The 14938-nt window shown below is 43.1% G+C and overlaps 1 protein-coding gene across 1 annotated transcript in view; it reads left to right on the top strand.

Moving 5' to 3' along the window:
• Window positions 1-2740: 2740 nt before the first annotated feature.
• skap2 (src kinase associated phosphoprotein 2) overlaps window positions 2741-14938 on the top strand; it is a 35847-nt gene continuing 23649 nt past the window's right edge. Inside the window, exons 1-8 of the mRNA XM_048261928.1 lie at window positions 2741-2981; window positions 4131-4236; window positions 4446-4471; window positions 5275-5379; window positions 10479-10559; window positions 11129-11212; window positions 13612-13736; window positions 13971-14034. Coding sequence (XP_048117885.1) covers window positions 2942-2981; window positions 4131-4236; window positions 4446-4471; window positions 5275-5379; window positions 10479-10559; window positions 11129-11212; window positions 13612-13736; window positions 13971-14034 — 631 coding nt within the window. The 5' untranslated portion in view covers window positions 2741-2941. The remainder of the gene's footprint in view (window positions 2982-4130; window positions 4237-4445; window positions 4472-5274; window positions 5380-10478; window positions 10560-11128; window positions 11213-13611; window positions 13737-13970; window positions 14035-14938) is intronic.

Genomic DNA, 14938 nt, shown 5'->3' with positions numbered 1-14938 from the left:
TTCAAAGAAAAGCACAAGTCCAACTCCTCCAAAGTTGGCGCCAGCGCCGATTCAAACAACCGCTCTTAAGTTAAGCCATAGCCACCTTCCTTGTTGTTCACCGTCGCGAGGACTGTCGTTATTCTGTTAAGCCCGCCTTAAGACTCGCTAACAAAATAGAGCGCTGTGATTGGATGAAGTCCACGGCGTCAGCCAATAGAAATCCCTATGGTTTGATACTAGACGTACAGGCTGAGCAAATTAATTTGCCGCCGCTAGGGTGCGTCTAGATTTCTAGGCTACAGAGTCCACGCATCCAGCTTGCAAACGTTCGTCAATAGCCGAGATCCCAAACCCTTGTAGAAGCGAAGCGTACCAAGGGGATGGCAAATGGCCAGGCTAGGTTTATGCAGGCTTCCCACCATTTAAATACAACACACTGAGCATGCTCACCATCCTGCAGCTATACACAAACACAGCAGCTAGATGGCGCTGTGAGCTACTTTCCTATATGTCAGTATGATACATGTGTCATCCTCCTGGGCTTCCTGGATGATGGAAGATTAAGGGCGAATGATGAAGAAACATCAAAGATGGTTGATTACGAAGATACTTCCTGAGAGGCCATTTCCTGTCCCCGGAAATGTATCCAAAAAACTATCCAAACCTAGCCCAGCAAATCACAGACGAGATGCACGTTTAAGAGAGTTTCAATTGCATGGGAGCAGCACGGAAGGGAGGGGGAGGATTTAGCGAGCTAGCTCTCTGTTTTGTTTGAAAGTCAACAGAAGTGACGTTGCCCAGCATCCCTTAGAGCACCTTTAAACATGTGAGCGGGGCAGGAAAAAGCTAAAGCTAATGCTAAAACAAAATGGTGGAGTTTGTTGGTGTGGTGTGCACACACCTTAGCACACAGCCCTGCCCACATGACAGGATGTGTGTGTCACTCAGGCACAGATGGGCCCCACCATCTCCCAATCATTCCCAGCACACGTGTGCGAGTAGCCTAGAAATCTAGACGCGCCCCTAGCGGAAGCAAATTACATTTGCTGCCAGGGCTAGTCTAGCAACTCTCCGTTGGCTTGTGAGCTCCAGAAAACGAAACTTAATCAGGCCAATGAAATCGTGTATAGAGTCGTTAGGTGGGCTTAACATAATGATTGATGGCAGAGTTGCAACGGTTTGGCTTGAATTCCCTGCTACTTGAAAACAAATAAGATGGATGTTGCTGCTAGCGAACAGTGTGACACGAGTTAAGCTTTTATTAATTTGGCAAACGTTTGAACTAGCCAACTAGCTCTGCAGGTGGGAAACACATGGGACTCATAGCGCTGCCGCTGTCCTATTGCATGCAGAGGGAATTTGAAAGACAACTGATTATCCCGCCCCTCGGACTGAGCACTGCGAACGGTGAGTTTCCAGACCCTACATTTTAATGTGGGTCTGGCTCGTCAGGCTAGTGTGCGAGCACACACACACAAACACACAGGACAGAATGATAATAGGCTGCATTATAACTGCATTTATATAGAGCATTTCTACTCATCCAAGCACAGAAAGTGCTTTACAGAGTAATGCTTCTCATTTACCCAGTCTCACACACACTAACACACACTCTCTCTCTCTCTCTCTCTCACACACACACACACACACACACACACAGTATTGGCACTGTGCAAGGTGCCAACTTGCACATCGGGAGCAGTTTGGGGTTCAGTGTCTTGCTCAAGGACACTCTGGCAGGGTCAGGAGGAGTTGAGTTCCTTCTGGTTACTGGACAGCTCCTCTGTTTCTCCCGACAGCAGCTCAGCCCAGACTGAAGCTCCTCCCAACTCACAGGACATTCATCTCAATGAATGAGAACATTACTTAGCCGTGACCCTGGACCAGGAGGAGGTCCCACACATTCTAGTTAGAGGTGGTGTGTAGGCGATCTGTTCAGATCTGTCCTTTACCGTGAAATAATGTTGCATGCTGCAGAGTATTTCATCGACGCGGTAGCTCCATCTCTCTTCGCCTCTGATTCTTTCCCGGCGGTGCACGGACAGCGCTTTCAGCAGGGATACGGACGGTGCCTGGGAGGTCTAGCGTATAACTCTGAGTGTTGGCATCCTCAGTAATCACCCTGTACACCTGCCCTACGTAACCATGTCCTCTTACAAAGAAGAACTACCGTGTCTCATCAACTGGTGAAAATGTACGCAACCATGGTGGTGGGAATGTATTTTAGAGCCCTTTTGCCTTCTCTCGCAGTAGTTGTGCGTTCCTTCACAATATATGCATTCCCTCCAATATATTTGCGTTCCCTCTAAATACTCCTCAAAACGCAAAACTATGAGGAGGGAGCTCCAAAAATAAATTCCCACCTCTAAAAAGATACTTCCCCACCATGGTCCTTCAGGGACTCCGTAAAAATGTGATTCGACGAAGGAAAGCTCAATTGTAACATAGAACATTTCTACCTAATAGGGAAAGCATTTTCTTAAGAAATTAAAACGAAATCAAATCCCACAAATGGGGGTGTGGTATCAGGACTAGTAAGATGCCTTTATGTACAAATGTGAAATTGTTAATTGATGTTATGTACAAATGTGAAATGGTTAATTTTGCCACACACACACACACACACAGTGCGATGCCACCAGCAGCAGAAATATCCTCTATCCATAGCTGTGAAGTTTGTCATCTTAAATCAGACATGGCTTCACCCCGATGCACACGGTATTCGTCGACCAATGACGCGGTGGTGGCTGAAGTTTCTGAACGGTGAGGCTGGCGGCGGCCGTGCTCCATGGCTTGTTGCACGAATCACACATGTGCGTTTGATTTGAATAATGGTCATTGCGGCAGGGCAGCGAACTGTAACTATTACTTCCGTATCTCTTTCTCGACACTAACCACTCTGAACTTCCGCGTTAAAAAAGCGACCCCAACCCCCAAGGGCTGAATATTCGCCATCGAAATGCGCGCGATCCCGGAGGAATTAACGAGTCTGCTAGCAGGTACAGCCGATCTGTCTTAAACTTTTATTCTGCTTTGGTGGCCAGACTTGTGATGTCCGGCAGATGTCTGCTTTCCTTGATGAGTTCTTACTGTGCATTTACAAAAAAGAGGAAGTGTGGCTCTCATAGAAATGGACAAGACTGCTTTGTGTCCAGCTGGTGTTGATGTAGTGGCCGGTAGACCCGGTGGCCTCCAGTGAAAGAGGTGTGTGTGTGTATCTGGGGCCGGGCCTGGTGGTCAGCGCGAGGTGTTTACGAAGGGAGAGGTCGGCTCGGGGACAGCGCGGGTCAGGCTTTCAGCAGCGTCAAACAGGCAGATCATGGCTTTGTTTAGATACTGACTCTTATCTGGTGTCGGCTTTCTCCTACAAACACCAACACTGCCTCTGCTCTGCCTCTGCATCTCTCACAGACTGACATCATGCAGGCTGCTCTGCTCTGTCTGCTATATTGTAGTTCTAATAGGCCTATTGTAATTATAATATGGTTATTTCAATATATTATAGGCAGTTGTCTTTATTCAGACATCATCTCTGGTGTCCTCTATAGCCCCCTTCTTCTCTAACAGACAGATAGTCTGCAGTGGTGGCTTCCCCTGCTCTGTTCACTCACTCCTCATATCGTGTGGAGGGATTCTAGAGTTTATATATCGTGTGGAGGGATTCTAGAGATTTGATATCGTATGGATGGATTCTAGAGATTTGATATTGTGCGGATGGATTCTAGAGATTTGATATCGTATGGATGGATTCTAAATATTTGATATTGTATAGATGGATTTTAGAGATTTTATATTGTGTGGATGGATTCTAGAGGGATTCTAGAGATTTGTATTAGTTTTACATGTTATTGATTTCTGTATTTGTTTGAAAGGCAGGTTGTTTTATTTAGATCTTATCTCAGGTGTCCAGTGGTGGCGTCCATCTATGGTTCTCTTGACGCCGTGGTGCATTTTCACTGCTTCATTACATCCCACCACACTGGCATCACTACGCTGCTCAATGATGACATCAGGAAGTCATTCATTCATTGTGTCAACCTACTTCTGTACAGAGAGTACTAGGCTACTCTTAATGTATTGCCATCTAGCAATGCTGCCACTCTAACTTTGATAAGCCAGCTCTGGTGTGTGTGTGTGTGTGTGTCCAGACTTGGAGACCTTCCTGACAGACGGACTGAAAGGAGAGAATCTAAGCAAGAAGAACAAGGAGAAGAGGGAGTTCTTTATTAAACGCATCAAAGATGTAAAAACCAGGTGTGTGTGTGTAAGAGAGTGTGTTTGTGTGTGTGATAGTTTGTTTGTGTGTGTGTGTTACCTCACTATAAAGTATTTGATCTGGTTTAGGTGCATGTGTTGGATTGTGCGTCGGTTATACCACATTAATTTGTTGTGAATTATATTGTTTGTGTTATTGTGTTATGTGCAGAATGTTTATTTAACCATTTTTTGGTTTGTTTTTGCAGTTACTCTGCGGAATTTAAGGACAGACGTAAGTTAATTAATCATTTTGAGAATATGTGTGTGAATTTGGGGTTATGAGGCAGAGAGAGACAGAGACTCAAAACTGCTCCAATTGAGGCTGCATGGAGGCAAAAGGGCCTGAGAGAGAGAGAGAGAGAGAGAGAGAGAGAGAGAGAGAGAGAGAGAGAGAGAGAGAGAGAGAGAGAGAGAGAGAGAGAGAGAGAGAGAGAGAGAGAGAGAGAGAGAGAGAGAGAGAGAGAGAGAGAGAGAGAGAGAGAGAGAGAGAGAGAGAGAGCTTTTGGGGGTAACTTTGCATCAAGCATCAAGTACATCACTCTTTTGATAGAGAGAGAAAAGAAGGGATCGAGTGTGTGTGTGTGTGTGAGAGAGAGAGAGAGGAATTGAGAAGTGAGCTGAGCAAGAGAGAGGGGGGGGGGAGAAAGGGAGGGAGGGATTCAGAAGCAAGCTGAGAGAGAGAGAGGGGAGGAGTAAACATGCTCAGCTGTGTCTACTTTGAACTCATCCTTCTTCCTCATGGGTTAATCAGTAACTTATCTAAACACTGCTGACAGCACTGAGTACTGTGTGTGTGTGTGTGTGTGTGTGTGTGTGTGTGTGTGTGTGTGTGTGTGTTTAATATAATTTGTTGAGTTGTGTGTGCTGTATGTATACAGAGGTGGTAGAGGAAATCTGTTTCCCTCATCACACACACACACACTTGCTAATGACTAACCTTTCTGCTGTGTGTGTTCTGAGGAATGGTAGGAATGTGAATAGAAAGTTGTAATATTAAAGTGTGTGTGTGTTGCTGTGGTTTCCACGGTCTCCTAGGTGACGTGGAGGACTCTGACGATGGCGATGAGTTTGACAGCAGTCCTGATGGAGGCTCACTGCAGTCGGAGAGGGCCGATCGGGATGAGGAGGCAGCGTATGATGGTCAGGGGACACACACACACACACAGATTTGCACAAACACAATGAGCAGGAGTGGTTGGATGAGAGAGAGTGTGTGTGTGTGTGTGTGTGTGCGTGCATGAGAGTGAAGAATACACTAGCTAATACAGATGGGTGGTTAGAATGCCATAGAAAGGGTCAGTCAATGGATGAGGTTGAGAGCCATGCTGATGTGAGAGGTGGGAGTTCAGAGGTCAAACCCACGAGCATCACCTGTAGACATGGCAACCCCAGATAACATCTCCTTGGTGTGCTCTGTAACAAATATGATCTGTTCCAAATGCATAGAAAATTAGCTTCATCCATCAAGCCAACGCCACACACACACACACACACACACACAGAGTAAGGTACTAGTCAGAGGTGTTTTGCAGCTGGGCTGGAGCATGACATGGGGGAGGTGTGTGTGTGTGAGCGAGCGAGAAAGAGAGAGACTGGCAGGTTTATGTGTGTGTGTGTGTGTGTGTGTGTGTGTGTGTGTGTATGTTTGAGAGAGAGTGGCAGGTTTATGGCCTCTTGTGCACCATGCACAGCCTGAGAAGGCTGTTGCACTTTCACATGCTAATGTGTTTTAGAGCGGAATTCTCCTCACTACGCACACACACACAAACACACACACACACACACACACACACATAAACAGCTACTATACCTGGGACATTCTAGGATTTTGGTACATTTCAGGGGTGGCCACTTCTGAAAAATTTATCTTCAATTTGATCATTTTTAGTCATATATTTATTAACTACAGGTAATAGACTATCAAAAAGTTTGATTCGTCAAGCTCAGGTATCGAAGCAGTTTTTTTCCATTAGATGCTTAAGTTGGTATGCAACTTACAGTAACAGGGTTGCGAGTAACAGGGTTGCAAATCTAGGCTAAGTTGTGGTTTACCCCAGGAACAGATGCTAACTGTAAAATTTAGCTATGGATACAAGATCAAGGACAAACATATATAAGTATATAAAGTAAATTTTGACTCTACTCAATATTAGTTGTACAATAGAGTAAAACGTAAAACAGAGTTGCGTTCACTGAGTGACACACGCAACTTGGACAAACATATTTGGAAAAAAAACCTGAAAATTGTTAGAGCACTTACCTTTGGTCTTCCCATGTGGGCAGAAAATGTCCTTGTGTTGTAACTTCCTTTGTGCCAATAGACAAATATTTTTAACTCTTTCTCTGCCAGGTAAAATTCCTTATGGTAACAGGGTTGCGCGCATGTTGTGGGACACAACTTAATAGCATAAAAACTGTAACATGCAATACAATGTAGATCAAAGAAATTGTTTTCATAAGTAAAGGAGATGAATATCAACAATATACAAGAGGAAGTAATTTATTTAGAGCTTATTTTAATTGTTAAATCTGGCAAAGGAGTTGGTCACCCAATGTGTGGGACAAGAGAAAATGGCCATTTTTTGAGGTGGTCCAAAGGTATTCTGTCTTTTGAATAATATCTAAGGAGCTTATTTTTCCATCAAATTTTACAGTTTGTCGTATAACAAGTACATTATTCACAAAAAATAGTCATTTAGATATTTTGGATATGTACATTTGAGATTTAAGTGGTGGGACAGGAAATGTACCAAAATCCTGGAATGTCCCACCCATCAGTAATGGACAAGACTTCCTGTGAAACGGTCTTTCTGTGTGTACGCTTGTGTGTGTGTTCACGCTTGTGTGTGTGTGTGTGTGTGTGTGTGTGTGTGTTTGTAACTCACTGGGGTAGTTCCCTATAGAGAGGAAAGGGTGGAGTTGTTGCCTGAGACGGCGCTCATGGGGTTTATTGTGGTTTAAAAATGTAAACAAAAACACTGACCAAAGACTGACCCAAACACACACACACACACACACACACACACACACACACACAGAGCACTGACAAAACTGTGTGTATGACAGGAGCATGGGTCATTTCTAGGACTGTGTTAGGATAGAATCACAGTGTGTGTGTATGTGTGCTTCTTTCAATGGAGATTTTCGTTGAGGCAAAAGGCATATAGTGCGTTTCATACACAGAGGGAATTCAGTGTGCTTTACATAGTAATAATAGTAAATAAAAGCAAAAGAGAAAAATAGTTAAAGAAAGTAAAGTACATAAAAGAGCATAATAGTTAAAGAAAGTAAAGTACATAAAAGACAAAAAACAGTTAAAGAAAGTAAAATAGATTAAAGAGCATAATAGTTAAAGAAAGTAAAGTATTTCGGAGAACCCCATCTCAGTAGAGCGGGGAACAACACTATAACATGACTCAGCAAAACTAAAGGGGTAGAGGCAACCGAGACAACTAAACCATGACACAGCAGATCTGTAGTGTACACAGCTTTAGCAGGGGTCTAAGTGGAACATCTGAGATGTTGAACTTTATTATTACTGCCAGAGAAAGCTTTTTTTTTTTTTTTTTCTTTTCAAGATGCCCAAATTTCCGCCAATGATTCCGGGACACTGAAAGACCGGGTACATCTAAACTTGGTGGGCATGTAACCCCACATGGATAGCATGAAACCATCGTTTTTGTTTTGATCTGTAACCCCAGCTGGACTGGACCCCGAAAGGAGGGTAGGGCGAGACACAGTTTTCTGTTCTCGAAAACCGTAGGGTTTAGGAGGACCATTTTTTTGTATGTTGATCTCAAGGGGGCCATGTCTACCCATTCCATAACCACTCATTTCATGTATAGCGCCACCTAGTTAAACACAAAAAAAGTAAAATGAGGTGTTGTAATTGAAGGTATCTGTGACCCTAACATAGTCAAAACTGCACAAAATTGAAAGTGTATGATCATTATGACACCCTCTGTATGCACGCCAAGTTTTGTGGAATTCCGTTCATGGGGGCCACACAATAAATTAATTTATGTTACTATACACCAACTGGCCTGTAGGTGGCCGGAGACAGTTTTCTGTGAATATCTCAAGAACCGTAGGGGCCTAGGAGGTCCACCTTTTTATGTATGTTGGTCTTAAGGGGCATGTCAACCCATCCCATTACCACTTATTTCATGTATAGCGCCACCTAGTTAAAAATTAAAAAGCAAAAAATGTAGGTGTTTTCATCACAATATCTCTGGCTGACAAGGTCAAAACTGCACGAAATTAAAAGTGTAGGATCATTATGACACCCTCTAATTGCATGCCAAGTTTTGTGTACTTTCGTTCATACAATAAAACAATTTATGTGTACATTTAGTGACGTACACCAACAAGGATTCCGGGACACTGAAAGACCAGGGTACACTAAACTTGGTGGGCATGTACCCCACATGAATAGCATGGAACCGCCATTTTTCGTTTTGATCTGTAGCCCCCGCTGGACTGGACCCCGAAGGAGGGCAGACACAGTTCTCTGTGAATATCTTGAGAACTGTAGGGCCTAGGATGACCATTTTTTTTCCATATGTTTGCCTCCAGGGGTCATGTTAACCCATTTCATGTGCACACATGTGCACAAACAGATACACACACACACACACACACACACACATACATTCACAGTAATCATACGTATGACACTCACACAGTAGACATACAGTGCTGGCCAAAAGTATTGGCACCCATGCTAAAGTTGACTGAAAAGAGGAATATAAAATCATCTTTTGGAAATTGATCTTAATGCCTTAAGTGAAAAATGAGGAAATATCTAACCTTTAAGGACACCAATTTTCTTAGTGAATGAATAATGTATCATAAATAAATAAACGTTCTTCCTTAAAATACAGGGGTCATAAGTATTGGCACCCCTATGTTAAATTCCCATAGAGAAAGGCAGTTTTTATCCTTTTTTTATCCTATTTTTGGCCTTTGGAATTAAAATAGCCCCACATCATCACATACCCTTCACCATACCTAGAGATTGGCATGGGTGTTATTTCAGTTAGCCTATTAGCTGGTTTAATTTGCATTGAGCTGAATGAGCATCAACACACCCTTGCCAATCTCTAGGTATGGTGAAGGGTATGTGATGATGTGGGGCTATTTTAATTCCAAAGGCCAAGGTAACTTTATCAGGATGCACAGTATTCTGGATCCATGAAATAACTGGCCTAAAAATAACATAAACATAACACAAACAATCAAGAATTTCTCAGAATTATGAACAGGCAAGTGGGGCCCATGGTGGGGTTGTATAAAATTAATTTTACATGTGAAATCTATGAACTAATCATGTTTTGGTACTTGTTGTCTAGCAGATACCAGTGAGAATTGAGTGTGGATAATGCAATTTAGTGAGACAGTTAGAATCATATAGGCCTTTCAGCGTGATTTCTTTTTGTGGAAAAAATGTGCTGGACTGGGCGGCGGTCATATTTTGTACCGCTCTGCGGTACATCTAGTTAGTGATAGAAATAGAACATGATACAAGATGTGTCAGTTTAGGGAACTACGCACAAGTTCCACTTCTGTGTGTGTGTGTGTGTGTGTGTGTGGGTCTGTGGGTAAGTTTGCATGGAGAACGTGTGCGGAAGTGAAGAGTGTGCATTGAAGAGTCTGCATTGCGTGTGTGTTTATTGATACGCATGTTTGTGATGGGGGTTTCTGTGTTCTCTCTGTGTGTGTGTGTGTGTGTGTGTGTTGGTATGCTGTATGTTTGTGATGTGTTTCCTGTGTGTATTATAGGCCTGATATGTCAGTGGCTACACAGATGAAACTTATCTAAATATTGCCTAACCCTCACCTCAGTACTGCTCTGTACGACGCACGCACGTACACATGCATACACACACACATACGCACACACACACAAACACACACACACACACTTTCACCTGTGCCTCTCTACACTACTCCCACAATCATTGTAAATGTTTGTTTATTGGGTTTTATTTGAGGCAAGACAAGATCACATCTCATACACTCTGTATCCAGTGTGTTTTATACATCAATAAAAACATAAGTGATTCTGTAGTTGAAAGACGGGTAAGTACATACACATTGAATAATTAAAAGAATGTTTATTGTTAAATATTTTAAATAAATATGTACGTTTGGAGTGAAGTGGCTGCCAAAGTGATCTTACGCGCGTGTGTGTGTGTGTGTGTGTGTGTGTGTGATGGCTTGTGATTGGTCATCTCCAGGTGGCCAGCATGCTCCACCTACAGCTGCACAGGAGCTCACGTCCGTCTTCAAGGCAGGTTATCTGGAGAAACGCCGCAAAGGTGCATCTGAACACACACACACACACACACACACACACACCTACATGCATGGCAGGTTACCTGGAGAAACGCCGCAAAGGTGCATCTGAACACACACACACACACACACACACACACACACACACACACACACACACACACACACACACACACACACACACCTACATGCATGGCAGGTTACCTGGAGAAACGCCGCAAAGGTGCATCTGAACACACACACACACACACACACCTACATGCATGGCAGGTTACCTGGAGAAACACCGCAAAGGTGCATCTAAACACACACACACACACACACACCTACATGCATGGCAGGTTACCTGGAGAAACACCGCAAAGGTGAATCTGAACACACACACACACACACACCTACATGCAAAGGTGAATCTGAACACACACAACACACACACACACACACACACACACACACACACACACACACACACACACACACACAGAACTAACTACACTCCCCCCAGAGACACACACACACACATAGTCCTCAACTTTCAACACTCAACGTTTTTAACACTGTGTGTGTGTGTGTGTGTGTGTGTGATGTGCAGATCACAGTTTCTTCGGAGCAGAGTGGCAGAAGCGCTGGTGTGCTCTAAGCAGTCTCACCTTCTATTACTACGGCAGTGACAAAGGTGCGTTCAACAACACACAGACACACACAGAACTGGTGCGTTCAACAACACGCACACACACACACACACACACACACACACACACACACACACACACACACACACACACACAGAACTGAAAATTTGACAAGATCTGACTGTATATTTGTGGTAGGCTATGCTAGCTCTATTTATTTACCCAGACAGTGGCTGGTAAGTTGACCAAATTCACATGCCAGTACACAAATTTATTGGCTAATTAGCAGTGGTGGAATGTAACGAAGTACAAATACTTCGTTACTGTACTTAAGTAAATTTTCCACGATTTGTACTTTTACTTAAGTAGAATTTATAGTGCATACTTTTGACTTTTACTTGCGTTACATTTTACAGCAATTATCTGTACTTTTACTCCGCTACATTTCTACAACACCATCGTTCTTTTACGATACATTTTATGATCAGATTTTTTTCTCTCTGACAAACACGTTTGTTTTACCAGGCGGCGGGGTTGCTACCAAAGATTCTGGGCCACGTGCCCAGCTTCTAAATCTTTAAAACATAAGCTTCTAATCTAGACCAGGCAAAGCGTGAGCTTGTAGCCATCTGCATTCGGTAGGCTATATTCACCAGACCCATGGCTACACTGGACATGCAACTGTGTTCTGTGCCTTTCTCTGTCTGTTATCTGAAGCGTTAGGGCCTCCTCTGCGATGAGATTGCTATCCGCTGAGTTACAGGCTATGTCCATGCTTCTGTCACACGCCTGATCATTTATGCACAAAATGAATGGTAGACTATTATAGAACCGCTGGCTAAAAAAAAACGTAGCATTTTTCCAGATTAGGAAATATTTCTTAATTGTGTGTGATCAAACAAAGAGGCATGGCCTACAATTGGGGGTAGAAATGAGCGCTCATTCAATGTCTATGTCGTCTGCTAAGTGAAACTGAACCTAATCATAACACCTTTCTCAGCAACTTTTCTGTTCAATCAGCAGAATTGGCATTACGATCCATCCGACGTTTCCCTTTGTCTACCCGTTAAACTTCAGGCTCTCGTGTTTTGCTGAATGATATTTTACTCAGCAGATCACCCTAGTAGATAACCAGAATTACAGTCTCTAGAATTTTAGGTCAGAATGTAAACTGGGCCACAGATGGTAAGCACAATTGCATTAGCTTAAATCTAGTCGAGTATAACCTAAAACTAGCTTAATTAAAATGCCACAGCCCATACTAATCTTTCTTTTAGAATATAGATATTAAGAGAATAAATCATTATGCAAATACTTTTACTTTTAATACTTAAAGTACATTTAAAAGCAGGTACTTTTTACTTTTACTTAAGTAGGGTTGTCATTGTGGTACTTTTACTTTTACTAAAGTAAATATTTCTCTGTGTATTGGTACTTTTACTTAAGAGATTCAGTACTTCCTCCACCACTGCTAATTAGCGGGTTAAATAATAATAAAAAAAAATGCACGATTGGGGCCCCCTGGTGGCCAAGAGGCCCCAAGCAGCTGCTTAGTTGGCTTATACCTCAACCACACCCACATAACTATACAGAATCCACACCCTCATAACTATACAGGAGCCACACCCTCATAACTATACAGAAGCCACACCCACATAACTATACAGGAGCCACACCCTCATAACTATACAGAAGCCACACCCACATAACTATAGAAGCCACACCCAAAGTCAATTTCTTCACATGCCAAGACATACAAAGAGATCGAAATTACGTTCCTCACTATCCCACGGTGAAGACAAGACATATTTCACCAATTAAGTCCACAGACAAACATTCAAGTAAACAATAAAAAGTAAATAAGAAGGCACATACAATGAAGAAATAAGAGCAGCAAAATTGGGTTGAAATTGTGCAATTGTGCATAGACAGTCAATATAATAGTGCAAAGTCAGGCCAATAAATGGCTGAGGTAGTTCTGTTTGACCTAAGTAAGCAAGTGGCATAGGTGCAAGTTATGTAAGAGCAGCAGAAGTGTTGTGTTTTCAGGACAACAGGACAACAACAACAAGTTGCAAAGTGTGCAAGTGTACAAGTGGAGTAGTGCAAGTGGAGTAGTGCAAGGTAGCCATTGTGGGTCCAAAGTCCATGATGTTATGTAGCTGAGGGTGGAGGGGGAAGAGCATAACTATACAGAAGCCACACCTATACAGAAGCCACACCCACATAACTATACAGAAGCCAGAAAGGTGCATTGAACACTCACCTGATATTTGTATGATAATGAGTGTTGCATTCAGCAAGACCTGTTTACACACCACTACTACCAGTAGGATTCATATTGAATGTACAAGTGTGTGTTTGTGTGTGTGTGTGTGTGTGCGCGCGTGCCCCTGCCCGTATGTGTGTGTGTGTGTGTGTGTGTGTTGACCTCTCCTGACAGATAAACAACAGAAGGGAGACTTCAACATCGAGGGCTACAGTGTCAAACTCAACAACACACTCCGCAAAGACTCTAAGAAGGACTGCTGCTTCGAGATCTCTGCCCCAGACAAGAGAGTCTATCAGGTGTGTGTGTGTGTGTGTCTAGATGTATGTGTGTGATGTCTAAGTATATTTCAAAATGTTTTCCTTTCTGATTTGTCTCGTTCTGGATACCCTTCATCTCTCTCTCTCTCTCTCTCTCTCTCTCCCCCTCTCCCTCTCTCTTTCTCTCTGTCTCTCTGTCTATCTCTCATTCTCCCTTTATCTCTTACCCTCTCTCTCTCTCTCTCTCTCTCTCTCTCTCTCTCTCTCATATAGTTCTGTGCAGGGACTCAGAAGGAGGCTGAGGACTGGGTGGAGAGGATCACATTTGTTCTGAGAGGTACTGACCCCACACTCCCACAGAACCGAACAGAACCAGAATACAACACACCGCCACAAAACCCAATAGAACCAGAACACTACTGACCCCACACCGCCACGGAACAGAACAAGAGCCCCACAGAACTAAACATTTCAGACCAGCAACCAACACACACCACTAGGGCCAACACACACCACTAGGGCTGTGCACTTAATCAACACACACCACTAGGGCTGTGCACTTAATCAACACACACCACTAGGGCTGCGCACTTAATCAACACACACCACTAGGGCTGCACACTTAATCCACACACACCACTAGGGCCAACACACACCTCTATGGCTGAGCACTTAATCAACACACACCACTAGGGCCAACACACACCACTATGACTGAGCATTTAATCAACACACACCACTAGGGCCAACACACACCACTAGGGCTGTGCTCTTACAGTTTTTTCTGATTGCTTAAGCACATTTTTTGTAACTATGGCTTTTTTTGCAAAACTCTACACACGAAAACCTTTCACCCAATCAGCAAAATGTTGTAGTTCTCTTGCAAAAGCTAACACACCTTGCTTAACTTCACACCTTCGTAAAAATGGTGTTTTCGTATCAAACAGTAAACACAAGACATCACAATAGTAAGCACACAATGTGCCAACTACACACTGATGGTATGAATAAAAAACACATCTGGCTTTTGCTTTCTCTGTGCACAAGGTAGACTATGTCAGTTTGAGGTCATACTTTTGTCATAGTTCTCAGTGTTTCCCCAAGAAATTTTTCCAGCAGCGTGAGGCTTGCTTGATTCTCACGGTTTTAAGCTAACTTGGTAGCGTTGTTGTGCATGGTGCATAAGAATATGTGGATGAAATGAATTATGTTTTCCATGTCATTTGGTAAACAAAATGCTC

The sequence above is a fragment of the Alosa alosa genome, chromosome 13, assembly GCF_017589495.1.
Source record: "Alosa alosa isolate M-15738 ecotype Scorff River chromosome 13, AALO_Geno_1.1, whole genome shotgun sequence".
Classification (NCBI taxonomy): Eukaryota; Metazoa; Chordata; class Actinopteri; order Clupeiformes; family Clupeidae; genus Alosa; species Alosa alosa.
This window is presented reverse-complemented; position numbering and strand designations above follow the sequence as displayed.